Below are 15,338 nucleotides of genomic sequence, written 5' to 3'. Positions count from 1 at the left end.
AATCCAGAATTATCTGCTTCCAAATCTCTATCCAGACATTTTTGTGTGGATATAATATTAATGTACACAAATCATGTGCTGTTTATTCCAAAGTAATAGTCAACTAAAGTTAGTGGGTTTTAATAGATTAGTAAATTTATAAGCTGGCCATGAATAGCTCAGCAAAGTCGCAGTTCTGCTCCACACCTGTTGAGCTTATGTATCACTTACTGCTTTCAGATCACTCTATTTTAAGAGGGTTGCTGACAGACTAAGACAATTTAGAAGGAGGATGAAACTACTTCCTATCAAACCAAGGTAAAGGTACTGAAGATGTTTTAAAAGAATAAAGAGGGAGTTTCCGTCGTGGCGCAGTGGTTAACAAATCTGACTAGGAACCATGAGGTTGTGGGTTTGATCCCTGGCCTTGCTCAGTGGGTTAAGGATCCCCCGTTGCTGTGGCTCTGGCATAAGCTGGTGGCTATAGCTTCGATTAGACCCCTAGCTTGGGAACCTCCATATGCCGTGGGAGCGGCTCAAGAAAAGGCAAAAAGACAAAAAAAAAAAAAAAAAAAAAAAAAAAGGAGTAACGAGGGAGGGCCTTTGAACTTCAATTATCTCAAGGGCTGCCATGTAGAAGGAGGAGAAGGGCATTTCTGTGTGGTTCCAAGAGGTACAACTGAGATATACTGGTGCATGAAGAAAATAATTTAAGTACAAAAAATAATCAGCTCAATACAAAAAATAATCTAAGAGCTGGATCTGACCAAAACAACGTGGATGGCCTCGAAATATTTCAGCATAGATTAGACATCCACTTTTTGAAAGAGTTTTAAGCACTAGATGGTAGCTGAATAATGGCCCTTAAGATATTTTTAAAGCCTAAGGTTCTTTAATCAAAGGTTTAATTCTGCAAAATTTGTTATATTCCACAGGACTGCTATTGGTTTGCGTTAATAGCAGTAAATAAATAGTTCAGCTACTGATAGCTAAAAAATTTTAATCAGAAGTGTTTAAAATGAAAAATCTCAAAAAAACACATCTAGGATATTTTTAGAAATGATTTTATCTTACCATTTCATTAAATGTCGGATTCCTTGTTTTTCGTGAAATTTTGGTTTTACGTTTGGATGTTTTATGGGTATCTGGAAGTAGGTATGTTTTGACATATGGATTTGGATCAGCCCCATCTTCAGTAACCTATAAAGAAAAGCATTCCCTTAACAGTGTCGCTTCCTACCAAGGTATAGGTTTCTTCCACAACGATCATTATTTGTAATTACTCACAAGATCTTTGATGTGCATCACCATGATGAAGAGAGTACCATTTCGGTAAGAGATGGATAATTTCACTGCTCCTCCTATTTGGCCTGGAGTGGGGCTGAAGGGACCTGCATCTGAAAATACAAATGTGTTCATCTCTATTTTATGTTGCTTGAGTGGTTCAAGCTATAAAGAACCATTTTGCCTTAATTCTAGGACCACTGCATGTTGGAGGAAAAAAAGGCAAGAACCTGCTGGGTTACTAATACATATATACTTCTTTAGTAATCGCACTTCATTAGGAAAACTTTATTTATCCAGAAATAGACAGGCTTAGAAAGAATATCCTCCCCTCATTCTCACTGGTTACAACCAGTAACCCCAGTCATTCTACCACATCCACTGAGAAGTTACAGGCTTGCAGGTCATTAAGAGGCCATAAATTATCAATAAAGAGAAAAAAATAATCTCACCAGCAGACCTAGCTATTCCTTCAGCTTTCTCATCACGAAGTAGAGGGTGGAAAAAAGTACAAACAAGATCACACTAAGGTAGAAGAGAAAAAAGACTCATTAATTTAAACATTATGTAGTACCAAAAATAGCATGCTATTATTTTTCATTTAGGATAGTCACCTCTGCTACATCCGTTGAAGCACTCATCAAACTCTGTAAATAACTGTTTAACTCAATTTTTCTTTTGGCTGCTACATCTTTTATGTGTGTTCTCCCTAGAACCATCCTATTAGGAAAGCTACAAAAGAATGACAAAAAACAAGATTGAAATTATTTCCTCTGGGAGTATTTATAGAATCAAGCACAACATTTATTTAGAAATACGCTTTTGGGAGTTCCCGTCGTGGCGAAGTGGTTCACGAATCCCACTAGAAACTATGAGGTTGCGGGTTCGGTCCCTGCCCTAGCTCAGTGGGTTAAGGATCCGGCGTTGCCATGAGCTGTGGTGTAGGTTGCAGACACCGCTCAGATCCAGCATTGCTGTGGCTCTGGCGTAGGCCGGCAGCTACAGCTCCAATTCGACCTCTAGCCTGGGAACCTCTGTATGCTGCAGGAGTGGCCCAAGAAATAGCAAAAAAAAAAAAAAAAAGACAAAGAAATACACTTTTAGGGAGTCCCCATTGTGGCTCAGCAGGTTAAGAACCCAACATAGTGTCCATGAAGATGAGGGTTTGATCCCCAGACTCACTTGGTGGGTTAAGGATCCAGCCTTGCTGGAACCTGTGGTGTGGGATCCATAGATATGGTTCAGATCTAGTGTTGCTGTGGCTGCGGCGTAAGCTGGCAGCTGCAGTTCCAATCTGACCCCTAGCCCGGGAGCTTCCATATGCCACAGGAGCTGCCATACAAAGAAAAGAAGAAAAAAGAAATATACTTTTACACACTTAAATACAAAGTGGAGTCTTTACCTATATAGTAATTTTTGTGATTTCTCTTCAAAGTACTAGAGATGAAATAGTTCAAGTATATATTATATTTTTCTGATCTTGGTACAAAAGATATAGTGTTTGCTAATATGCTAAATTTATTACTTATTTTCTACTTTTGTTCCTCTCAAGAGTAATCATTCACAAATATTTTATGATTTCATGCAGATCTTATTCTCCAAAACAATCATTATTAGCCATAGCTATTGCAATTATGGACACAAGTAAAATCCACAAATGCCACAGGACAAGATCATCTTAGCTCTGCTTATTTTGGGGGCAGTGGAAAAAAAATGAGACTGCACATGGAAATCAACTCTGATACCCACTCTGCTGCCTCTTTATTTTCAAAATCTAACCTGAGAATATGAGCAATTCAACACAGGAAATCTACTGGTCATTAGCTACAATAAAAACTGAAGGTTTCCAAAAGGTATCAAATATAAAAGTAAACATTCACATTTTGTGAAATAGTCTCAGTGCCTCAGCTTAACATTTTTAAGAGGAGCTCAGTATGGCCATAATAGATTATTCCTACAGTGGTTCAGAAAGGTGGAAAAATTCCATATTTTAAGGTTAAGATCTTGATCATTTATTCATTCAACAAAAACTTAGTTCCTTGTTTGTGTCTAATACTGTACTAGGCTCTTGTGATACAAAGGAAAATTAGTCGCACATGGTCCACAGGTTCTTACATTAACTTAACACAAAGCTTTCGACCCATACTTTTTTTTTTTTTTTTTTTTTTGGCTGCAGCTGTAGCATATGGAAATTCCAGGACCAGGGATCAAACCTGTGCCACAGCAGTGACCCAAGCCACTGCAGTGATACCACCAGGTCCTTAACCAGCTGTGCCTCAAGAGAACTCTGACCTATACTGGATAATAAAGTTTCCTATTAAAAAAGGATTAATGTACAAGGATGGGAACATACCCTGGTAGCTTCCAAAGTGGAAAAATAATACTGAGCTTATTGTGAAGTTCCTGAAATTCATCAAATGTCCGGAACACAAATGATGGCTCAAGTTGTCCTTCCCTCAAAATCCGGACTACATAAATCTGAAAATAAATCACACCTCAAATATATTAGATTTATAATATAACCTTTCCTGACAGAAAATTTTCAGCTGGAGCATTATATGTACCAAGTGCTTTTCACCTGGAAATACACATTACCAATAACAAATATAAAGTCATCATATGTATAGCATATCCAATGACATCCTAAGAGTAATCTTAACTATTGTAATATAAATAAAAAGAAGTAAAATGAAAAAAAAAGAAAAAAAAAAAAAGAAGAAGTAAAATGTAAAGTCATTCTGTTTCCAGGATTAAGTAAATGTAACTTCCCAAATTTATAAGTTTAGTCTATTTCCAATGAAAATATTAGTAAGTAACTTCATTTAGAAGAGCAAATGAGAAGGCAAAACTTAATACAACAGAGGAATAAGGAAAAACTCATGTTATTGGATATTTAAACTATGTTACAAAGTCACCATATTATAAAGTATTTAAAGAGTAAAATACTGGTGCACAGAGTCAGATATATCTATGGACAATCAGAAATAAATTCAAGGATATAACTTAATATATTTAAAGGAAGCATTATAAACCACTGGGGGAAAGAATGGACTATTCAATAAAATGATGTCCTAAAATACTCAGTAAACATACGATTATTTACTAATAATAGGTGAAAATTAAAATAAGAGGAGTTCCTGTTGTGGCTCAGTTGTAACAAACCCTACTAATATCCATGAGGACACGGGTTTGATCCCTGGCCCCGCTCAGGGGTTAAGGATCCAGTGTTACCATGAGCTGTGGTATAGGTCACAGATGCGGCTCAGATCTGGCAGTGCTATGGCTGTGGTGTAGGTCAAAAGCTGCAGCTCCGATTCAGCCTCTAGCCTGGGAACTTCCACATGCTGCACATGCAGCACTAAAAAGACAAAAAAATTAAAAAAAAAATAATAGTGAAGTCAGTTCTTAAAATCTATTGACTTGACAAAAATTTAAAGGCTGGGAAGTTCCCTTGTAGTACAGCGGGTTAAGGATCTGGTGTTGCCATAGCTGTGGTATTGCGTTTGATCCCTGGCCCAGGAACTTCCACATGCCACAGGTAGAGCCAGAAATAAAAACAAAAAAATTTTAAATAAATTTTAAAAAAATGTAAAGGCTGACAGTGCCATAAAGTATTTTCCAATAAAAATTAGAGCAAAAAGGATGATAATGCTATTCCATGGGGTAGGGGGAGGCACACTAAAGATCTTGTTTTTGTTCAAAAACAAACTTTGTAATACTTCAGCCTTGGAGAGGGGAATGAGAACTTAGATTTTTACTTTACGTGCTTCTATGCTGGTTGAGTTTGCTACAATGAATGAACTTTATCTGTGAAATTAAGAACAAACCGAAGATAAGGAGAAAGGCAAAATAGCACCACCCTTTCAGTCTTGTCTCTGAGAGGAAGAGACACGGTTTTAGACATGGTTTTAGAGCAAACTTACCAAGAAATAAATACCAAAAAACAATTAGGGATACTCCAAGTACATTTATTTATTTTTGGACCCTCCAAGGAAGAAAGAAGTATGAAAAGTTCAAATGCTTTAACTTTACCAGAGAAAGTGAAGGAAGTAAGAAAGGACAACAATAACGCATGCATGAGTCTCTACAGACACCAAAACAAACTTACATAATGTTTATCTGGGTTGTATTTCTTATGATAAGTGAAAACAGAGACTTCCTTGATTCGACCATCTTGTCTAAAGGAGTATGTTTTGGGTGAAAATGAAAGGATGGGCTCATCATTGGAAGGAAGACCAGAAAAACGCAACTGAGCAAGGTTGTGAATGAAGAAGTTAAACTTTGTGGCAATGCTTCCCAAGCTTGATTCAATTAGCCTACAAAATAATCAGAAAATGTGTTAACATTACATATAGTTCATGAGAAAACATTCTGAGTTATTTTAACATAATAAAAAATGAAAAATACTTTCATTCTTTTAAAAACATTAAGCAGATTCTCACTTTGCCAAGGATTCCCTTTGTTCCAGAGGCCAAAAAAACCTGTTAAAATATATCTCACTCCAACAAAAAAATTTTAGGGAATTCCTGATGTAGCTCAGAGGAAACAAACCCAACTAATATCCACGAGGATGTGGGTTTGATCCTTGGCCCTGCTCAGTGGGTTAAGGATCCAGCACTGCTGTGGCATAGGCCAGCAGCTACAGCTCCAATTCAACCCCTAGCCTGGGAAATTCCATAAGCCACACCTGCAGCCCTAAAAAAAAAAAAAAAAAAATTACCACAGAAATGTCTTCATTCCATTCTACACACTGTCTCTAAGAAATGATGCTTGGATTTCTTAAGCTCTGTGGTGTCCAATACTAATTAATTAAACTATTAGGGGGAGTTCCTGCCATGGCACAGTGGAAATAAATCCAACTAGGAACCATGAGGTTTTGGGTTTGATCCCTGGCCTTGCTCAGTGGGTTAAGGATCCGGCACTGCCGTGAGCTGTGGTATAGGCTGTGTAGATGCGGGCTGTGGTGTAGGCTGGCAGCAACAGCTCCAATTAGACCTCTAGCCTGGGAAACTCCATATGCCGTGGATGTGGCCCTAAAAGGACAAAAGATCAAGAAAAAGAAAAAAAACAAACTATTAAGGACAGAAGAATATGATGCCAAAAGATGATTCATTAAAGTATTCACTTGTAATAAATGGGGAAAATATAGAAGGAAGTATCCAAAGTAATCCAAAATTTTAAAAATCCATTCTCCTAGGAAAATGATACAAATGAACTTATTTTCAGAACCAGAAATAGACTCATAGACTTAGAAAACAACTTTAGAGTACCAAAGCGTAAAATAAGGGGGGAGGGATAAATTAGAAGTTTGGGATTAACATACACACACACTACTACATATAAAATAGATAATCAACAATGACCTACTGTACAGCATAGGGAACTCTACTCAGTATTTTGTAATAACCCATATGGGGAAATAATTTGAAAAAGAATGGGTATATGTCTAACTGAGTCACTTTGCTATACAGTCACTCTACTATACACCTGAATATTCAGTCACTATATATATACAGTCACTTTACTATACACCTGAAACACAACACTGTAAATCTACTATACTCCAAAATAAAATAAAAATTAAAGAAATAAAAAATAGAATAGGAGTTCTCGTGTGGCACAGCAGGTCAAGGATCTGGTATTGTCACTGCAGTAGCTGGGGTCACTATTGTGGCTCAGGTTCAATCCCTGACTTGGGAACTTCCATATGCTGCAAAATTAAATTAAAAAAAAATCCATTCTATCAAACAGTAGAACAGTACAATCTGGTATCAGATTCCTTCTTCAGGACTTGCTTCTTCAGGATCCTAATTTCCCTCAGTTGGGAAAAGAAGTTTTGACAAGATGAGTATTTGGTAGAGATAAATTTGGAAGGCAGATCTGAATGAGTCATTTTAGGTTAGTGAAGGAAATCAGGAGTCTCAGAAACAGAAAAGGAATAAAGAAAGCGGAAAGAAAGTCAAAAACAAAAGTCAAGGAACCTCATACAAAGGTTTCTACCATCTAATGGACTGAATGTTTGTATCCCCCAAATTCATACATTGAAACCCCAACCTCACAAGGCTTTTATGGAATTAGGAGTACCCTTAAGAGAATGACTTTCTTCCTCCTTTTTCTTCTCCTTCCTCCTTCATGTGAGGAAATAGCAAGAAGGCAGTTGTCTTTGAGCTAGAACCCTCACCAGGAAGCAATCTTGAGCTTGGACTTTCCAGTCTCCAGAACTATGAGAAAATTAATTTCCTTTGTTTAAGCAACCTGGTCTAAGGTATATTGTTATGGCAGGTCAAGCCAATTAATACCTAACATGCCTGCTTTCTAGTTTTACCCAGGGGAGCCAAAATATCTCTTAAAAAACAAAACAAAACAAACCCCAGCAATACCTAAATTATCATGATTAATCTGGAAGACTACTCAAAAGTCAGCATCCTTCAATTTAATTCAGCCCAGACTCTTGAGACTAGGAAGTCCAATCCAATGTTTTTTGCCTCTTCTCTACTAAGAGGAAGAAGGGAAGAGAAAAGGAAAGAAAAAAACACGAGCTTATGTGCCCCTCCTTGCTGTAGCATCTAATGAGGTGGTACCACAAGTCCTGACCCACCTAGTCTCCAGACCTTTAGAACATATTTGCCAGGAAAATCTGCTTTTAAAGCAAGAATCACCAGTTGAAATGTCAGTTATTAGTATATGTGTTTCAAGTACTACATCACATAATAACAATTTACTACAGCAGCGTCCCAGGGTTCACTGTTATAAGCACTTATATCCATGAAAACTACTATGGCAGAATCCTGAAAAATACATTAGTATAGATATTTTAGGGGAAAAAAAACTTGTGTTTGGCACCATAGAAAATACGTTTAGCAGAAACAGTCATTAGTAGGATGTTTACAACTGAAATCATGTACTTAATAAAATTTGAGATCATATATTGAAAGAAATAAATGTATATAAGTGCTATTGCTGATTCTTTATATGTATTCAGTAAATAAACTTTTTTTTTTTTTTTTTGCTTTTTAGGGCCATATCCGAGGCATATGGAAACTCCCAGGCTAGGGGTCTAATTGGAGCTACAGACGCTGACCTACACCACAGCCACAGCAATGCAGGAATCGAGCCCTGTCTGTGTCCTACACCACAGCTCAAGGCAACACTGGATCCACGAACCACTGAAAGAGGCCAGGGATTGAACCCTCATCCTTACAGATACTAATCGGATTCGTTTCCGCTGAGCCACAATGGGAACCCCAATAAACTTTTGATAAACCTACTATTTGCTAATATTGTGAATCATGATTTTTTCCTATAAATCAGAATTTTGATATATAGAATTTGTTTAAGCTAAAGAAAACAAAGCAAAGCTAAACAGTATGTGCCTTCACTAATGTATTTAAATATACCTTACCTACCTTGTAAAGAAAATTGTAGCTTCGGCATCTGTAGTTTGGGGTTGAAGTGCATCTCTAACGTATTTCAAATCTTGAGTACTTGTAAGTTCAGGTAACCCTGAAGGAATCATCTATAGAAAGAAAAAAACGTTTGTGAGTTAAATTTTTCAGAAGTCTGTTCCCTACCCCTCCCTAAAAGACAGCCAAGTGATCAGAAATAGAGCAAACAAAACCAATCAAATTTGAGGAGTTTGTTAGTATTTTAGGGACCTACATGATTCTCATATAAATGAGAAAAATCTTAGCCAAGGAAGTCAACTGTTGGAACTCACAGCCAGTTTATGGAATAAAAGCTGTGAAATCCAGACCTTTTGTCTAGTTCTGTTTCTGCATCAATTTCAGTCACAACAATCATGGGTGGGGGAGGTTTGGTTGGTTTTTCCTTTTTTTTTTTTTTCTTTTCTGGCCGCCCCATGGCATATGGAGTTCCTGGACCAGGGATCAGATCCAAGCCTCAGTTGTGACTCAAGCCACAGCTGCAGCAACAGAGGATTCCCCAACCCACTGTGCCAGGCCTGGGATCAAACCCATGTCCCAGTGCTCCCAAGATGCCACCGATTCAATTGTGCCACAGCAGGAACTCCTGCTTTTACTTTTTACTTTATATCCAAAAATCACAGAAATCTTAACAGCACAGGTTAACAAATGTCCACAATCTGAACACATTCAGATTAAGACACGAAATATTTACCAGCATCCCATGTGACTCTCTTGGGGTCCCTTTCAGTTATCATTACTGCTCATTCTCAGGGTACCCACCCTAGTGACTTCTTTTTTGTATTATACATAAATGGTGTCTGGCATATTTTACACAGCAGTAATTTTAAAATATTTCGGTAATTATACATCCGACATTTGAAACTACAATAAATTTTATTACAAAAATCACAAAATGGGAGTTTCTGTTGTGGCTCAGTGGAAACAAATCTGACTAGCGCCCATGAGGACACAGGTACGATCCCTAGAATCACTCAGTGGGTTAAGGATCTGGCTTTGCCTTGAGCTGTGGTGTAGGTCGCAGACACAGCTCGGATCCGTTGCTATGGCTGTGGTGTGGGCCAGCAGCTACAGTTCCAATTCGACCCCTAGCATGGGAACCTCCATATGCCTCAGGTGTGGCCCTAAAAAGACCAAAAAATAATAAAAAAAATAATAATAACAATAATAAATCACAAAATGCCTATTTTTAGATATTGAAACACAGAATATAAAATTAATTAAATGCCTGTAAAGAACACAGTTACCAGTGAAAGGAGGTTAAGAAAGAGGTTGGTTTGCTTTCTTATCAAGTTGTAGGCTTGACAGCAGAGGTCCACAAACAACTGGAAACGAATGGTGGGCTTTTCACCCCCATTAATGACATATGCCATATCAGAGGTCAGTACAAAAGGAGCCCGATCCCTATTTAAAAAGAAAGCACATACAAACTTTATTTTCAGAACATATTCAAATAAGTGCCATTGCTATTACCTGGTTATTGAACTAAAGCTCTCTGAGCTACAGCAATTTCTAACTGGGTAACTTAGTTTCGGGCAGTTCTGAATTGGCATAATTCTTAAAAATTCACAATTCCAGGAAAGCTATCATGTAATCTCATTATTTAGCTAGAATTTCTATATGTTATTTTTTCCAAGGTGATAAGTATCAACCCACACATCCAAATAGAGACCAGACAGTAGTTACAAATATACAGAGAAAAATTTTGTACCAGTTGCCGTTATACAAGTGGGAACATTTCTAATACCACTAACTATATAAAATAAAACATAGCTTAATTCATTTAAATAGAGGCTACACACACATACTGATTCTTGTCTAACATATGGTAGAGTCATCTTTTAGAGCCTTTTTCATCCCTAGTTATGCTCAAAGGGAGCAAAAAGCAAAGAACAGCAAGAAAAGAAAGCAGTTTGGGACATTACTTTGTGGGATTTTTAAAGCTGACTTTTTAAAACACTGAAGTATAGTTGATATACAAAATTATATGTTATGTGCACAGTATAGTGATTCACAATTTTTAAAGATTACACTCCATACTGTTATAAAATATTGGCTACATTCCCTGTATTGTACAATATATCCTTGTAGTTTATTTTATACATAACAGTTGGGGATATTAACTTCGGAAACAGGAAATGACTCTTTTCTTTAGCAACAATAACAATATTAATACCTTTTGAAGCTACCAAACATTTGTGCATGGCCCAAAAACTTTCCAAAGTCAATGTGAAACATATGTCCTGTGCTTCGAAGCATTATATTGTCATTGTGTCGATCACAGATGCCCAAAACATAGGTGGCTACACAGCATCCAGCACAAGAATAGATAAAATTCTCAGAAGCCTATAATAAAGATATAAAATCACTTTAAGAAAAAGATTATTTTTAAAGGAGGCAGGGTTACAAAGATTAATTTACCACTTGTTGCAAACACTATTATAATCCACTTTCTTAACAGATTATAAACTGAGTTATGATAACAAAAGTCAGTTCCAAAATACCCTTCTAAAGATGGTTAGTGCTCCTTCTCTCTAGCTTTTGTCTTTCAACAGGTAGAGAACCTGCTAGTCCCTACTTCGGGTATATAGCAACTTTGAACATCTTTAAGCATGTTTATGTAACCCTGCTCTTCACAGGCTCTGCTGCTTACCACAAGTGGTAACATGGGGACAAGGCTTAGTCTAGATAAAGGAATATTCCCCTCCTTTTTTTGGCTTGTAGGAATGGCATGTGTAAAGAAACTCAGCTTATATCTTTAAACATCCAATAATACAATGAATGTGTTCTACTGTCCATTTGGTCACTCTGCAAGTTTCTCAAAGCTGGAAGACCTTCTTTCACTTTAATTCTGCCTGTCCTGGGGATTAAATTATTAATATTAATAGTATTACACAGAAGGACACAAGTTGCATACAATGAATATTTTCTTTAATTAATTTATTTTTTGGCCATGCCTGTAGCCTGTGGATGTTCCCAGGCCAGGGACTGAATATGTGCCACAGCAGCAACCCAAGCCACTGCAGTGACAACATCGGACCCTTAACTCGCTACTCCAGAAAGAACTCCTGCAATGATTATTTTAATCTAAAGCATGTGCATTTAGTTTATTCTCAAGACACTACATTTCTAAATAGAACAACCACATGGCTCTAAATGTCCATGTGAAATTATTTGGCGATGATGATGATGATAACAGCATATTATCATCAGCAATAACAAAGCCCTTATTACAAACCAAACATTGCACTACTCTCTTTACACACAGAGTACATGTGTATACAGTAAACTCAATTAAAATCTCACAATAAAAGAATGATGTAAGTATATTATTATCACCATTTTATATATGAAAAAACTAAAATAAAGAGGTTATTTGCCCAAGATTACATCACTGTTAAATGGTAGACCCAAGATTCAAACCCGGGCAAAGGGATTCCACTATGGTATATTCCCTGTTATTTAGCAAAACACATAAAAGAGTCAAACACATAAAAGGCACTTAATATATGTTACTTGACAATTATTTTGCGTCAAATAGCTTGTCCAAAATCACAGAGCCAATATTACTATAAATAAGTATTAGCTTTTTTCCCAGTGAACCCGACTAGTATCCATAAGGACAGGTGTTCGATCCCTGGCCTCGCTCAGTGGGTTAAGGATCCAGTGTTGCTGTGAGCTAGGGTATAGGTTGCAGACGTGGCTCGGATCCCATGTTGCTGTGGTTGTGTCTAAGCTGGCAGCTGTCACTATGATTTGACCCGAGCCTGGAACTTCCATATGCAGTGGGTCTGGCCCTAAAAGAAAAAAAGAGAAAGGGAGTGCTCTTAAAAGTGTAAAAGACTGACAAAGGACAAAATACCTCTACTTTACTTTCATGGGTCAACATGTACCTATTTGTAAATAGATACTTTATATGTATATATCTGTAAATGTGGTAGATACAAAATGATTTGCTATAAACTAGGCAGGCAAATGACATTAAAACTGGGATCTATATCACCACTGAAAGTCTTCTGGAGCTTTCCTTAGGCCAATTTAAGATCTCTTAGGCCTATGTGCTAAGAGATTTTTCTTTCTTATTAAGTATTCAAAATTATAGTAAACAAAAAAACTGATGCCTCCAAGAACATCAATTACAGAATTTATTCTATGTAACACTTTATGAATTCATTTAATTCTCAGAATATCCTTGTGTGTGTATACATGTATTTTATATGTAAATTTTGTTTTGTTTGGTTTGGTTTTTTTAGGGCTACACCCACAGCATATGGAAGTTCCCAGGCTAGGGGTTGAATTGGAGCTGCATCTGTGATCTACACCACAGCTCACGGCAATGCCAGATCTTTAACCTACTGAATGAGGCCAGGGATAGAACCCCTGTGTGTCCCCATGGATACTAGTTGGGTTCGTTACTGCTGAGATACGATGGGAACACCTGTATATTATTTTTTAGAGTCATAATATATACTATAATATTTTATAGCAGAGTCAACAAGGCACAAGAGGTTAATTTAAGAAGGCTCTATAGGAGTTCTCTAGTGGCACAGCAGGTTAAGGATCTGGTGTTGTCACTGCGGTGGCTTCGGCTACTGCTATAGCTTGGGTTTGATCCCTGGCCCGGGAACTTTCACATGCTAAAAGTGTGGCCAAAAAAAAAAAGACTGTGTGCTTGTAAGTGACTTGGGACCTGAATTCAGGCCAGAGTCTGACCCATAATCTTCTTCTACCACATGATGCAGCCACTCTTACTGATTTCTGTAACTTTTCCCAAGAGCTTTGTGAAATATAACATTCTAGGTTATAAAAGTACTTCTGTTTTGCTAGCCTATAAATACTTGTTTGGGATTTTAGTTTTTGTAATTCAGCATTGGTTTCACTCAGATTCTTGCTATTAAATGCATTCTGTTTTTAATATATATATTTTTTTTTACTTGGAGAAAAATACTGTTTTCACAACTAAACTAAATGACTGGCCACCAGAGCTGGAAAATGAAAACAATTAAGACTTATGTAATACGTTTTTGACAGTAATCTAGAATAAGGAGACAAGCTAATTACCTTTTCATATTCCTCTTCAGAGGGATTATATTTCCTCAGCCATTCGGCAAGTGGTTTATCTTTAAAGGATCCAGTCACACCATATTCCACTTGGATCTTCCTGAGGGTATCTGAAGCAGGAACTAGCTCCACCATGCCTTTCACAATAATATATTAAAACATGTGAAAATGTCTCCCCTAAAATTTATAGTTCTCGATCTTCGACATATCAGCTAACAATTATCATTTTAAAAAAATCAAGTCTGGCAGCTATATATGCTAGAAAATGTGAGCAATCTAAATTATTTTTTCCCCAGAAGTACCCAGGATATAAAAGTTGAATTTGACTATTTGAAACTCTAGTCTGTATATCCATGTACTACTCTGCAAAAGAATAACAATTTTAATTACAAACTAGATAACACTGACCTTGCTAATAGTTACTTGTAAGATACATGCTGCCCCATTTCAGCACAAAAAAACTTTTTCTAATCATGTATTTGGGCACTATAGAAGTGTTTCAGAGTACATTAAGACCCTTCAAAGGGAAGAACAGATTAAGACTGTCTTTGTGATGTGTTTGAATCTCAAATATATGTTTTGTTTTCTTTTTGTTTCTGTTTCTGTTTTTTTTTTTTTTTAATGTGTTTTGTTTTCCTTACTGAAATGCAAATGCTTGGCTGGGCAAATCATTTTTTATTTTTTCTATAATTCCTTTAAACCACATATCAAAAAAAAAAAAATTATGGTACATCTACATAATAGGATACATTAACATAGATCTCGATGTGCTTATGTAGAAAAATCTCAAAAATGTTTTTAAGAGCTCCCTTTGTGGCACAGCAGGTTAAGATCTCTACGGCAGTGAGGGTTCAATCCCGTAGGTCACAGCTGTGGTTCAGATTCAGTTCTTGGCCTGGGAACCTCCATATGCCATGGGTATAGCCAAAAAGGAAAAAAAAAAGTTTTAAAAGACAGAATCCGGAGTTCCCGTCGTGGCGCAGTGGTTAACGAATCCAACTAGGAACCATGAGGTTGCAGGTTCGGTCCCTGCCCTTGCTCAGTGGGTTAAAGATCCGGCGTTGCCGTGAGCTGTGGTGTAGGTTGCAGACATGGCTCGGATTCTGCGTTGCTGTGGCTCTGGCGTAGGCCGGTGGCTACAGCTCCGATTGGACCCCTAGCCTGGGAACCTCCATATGCCGCGGGAGCGGCCCAAGAAATAGCAAAAAAGACAAAAAAAAAAAAAAAAAAAAAAAAGACAGAATCCACAGGAAAATTGTACCTTTTGTGTTTGAAAGACTATTATGCATATTGGAATGTATACACAATATTCTCAGAAAGCTAAGTAAATGGTTATGTTTTGGGACAAGACTGCCTAGGGGTAGAGAAAACTGAGATTTACATTTCAATTTATTTTATTATATGCTAAGTGGGTATTTTACTATGCACATGTATTTATAAATTTTAAAAATCAGTTTTATGTATTTTAAAAATCAAGGAGATGAACTATTATCAAAATAAAAGACACAGATACAGTGACTTGCTCTGAACAAAGGATTCAAAATAAGCAAGAAGATCAAGGCCTTTAAGCTA

The 15,338-nt window shown here is 37.0% G+C and overlaps 1 protein-coding gene across 4 annotated transcripts in view; it reads right to left on the bottom strand.

Moving 5' to 3' along the window:
• PIK3C2A (phosphatidylinositol-4-phosphate 3-kinase catalytic subunit type 2 alpha) overlaps positions 1 to 15,338 on the bottom strand; it is a 195,430-nt gene that overhangs the window by 4,622 nt on the left and 175,470 nt on the right. For 3 of the 4 annotated variants that reach the window (XM_021083275.2, XM_085011828.1, XM_085011829.1), the window contains 10 exons: positions 13,767 to 13,903; positions 10,882 to 11,051; positions 9,953 to 10,109; positions 8,670 to 8,779; positions 5,372 to 5,579; positions 3,617 to 3,741; positions 1,878 to 1,995; positions 1,716 to 1,788; positions 1,267 to 1,376; positions 1,054 to 1,179 (listed from right to left, as the gene is read on the bottom strand). In XM_021083275.2, the coding sequence (XP_020938934.2) occupies positions 1,054 to 1,179; positions 1,267 to 1,376; positions 1,716 to 1,788; positions 1,878 to 1,995; positions 3,617 to 3,741; positions 5,372 to 5,579; positions 8,670 to 8,779; positions 9,953 to 10,109; positions 10,882 to 11,051; positions 13,767 to 13,903 (1,334 nt within the window). Of the gene's footprint in view, positions 1 to 1,053; positions 1,180 to 1,266; positions 1,377 to 1,715; positions 1,789 to 1,877; positions 1,996 to 3,616; positions 3,742 to 5,371; positions 5,580 to 8,669; positions 8,780 to 9,952; positions 10,110 to 10,881; positions 11,052 to 13,766; positions 13,904 to 14,343; positions 14,936 to 15,338 lie in introns of those variants that run through there. The other variant, XR_014837239.1, reaches the window with a different exon arrangement.

Source organism: Sus scrofa, chromosome 2, assembly GCF_054392235.1.
Source record: "Sus scrofa isolate SSC_HxYL_T2T_F1_AM1 chromosome 2, Sscrofa_HxYL_maternal_Yorkshire_Landrace_v2.0, whole genome shotgun sequence".
NCBI classification, from domain to species: domain Eukaryota; kingdom Metazoa; phylum Chordata; class Mammalia; order Artiodactyla; family Suidae; genus Sus; species Sus scrofa.
The sequence above is the reverse complement of the archived record's forward strand: the minus strand, read 5'-3'. Positions and strand labels throughout refer to the sequence as shown.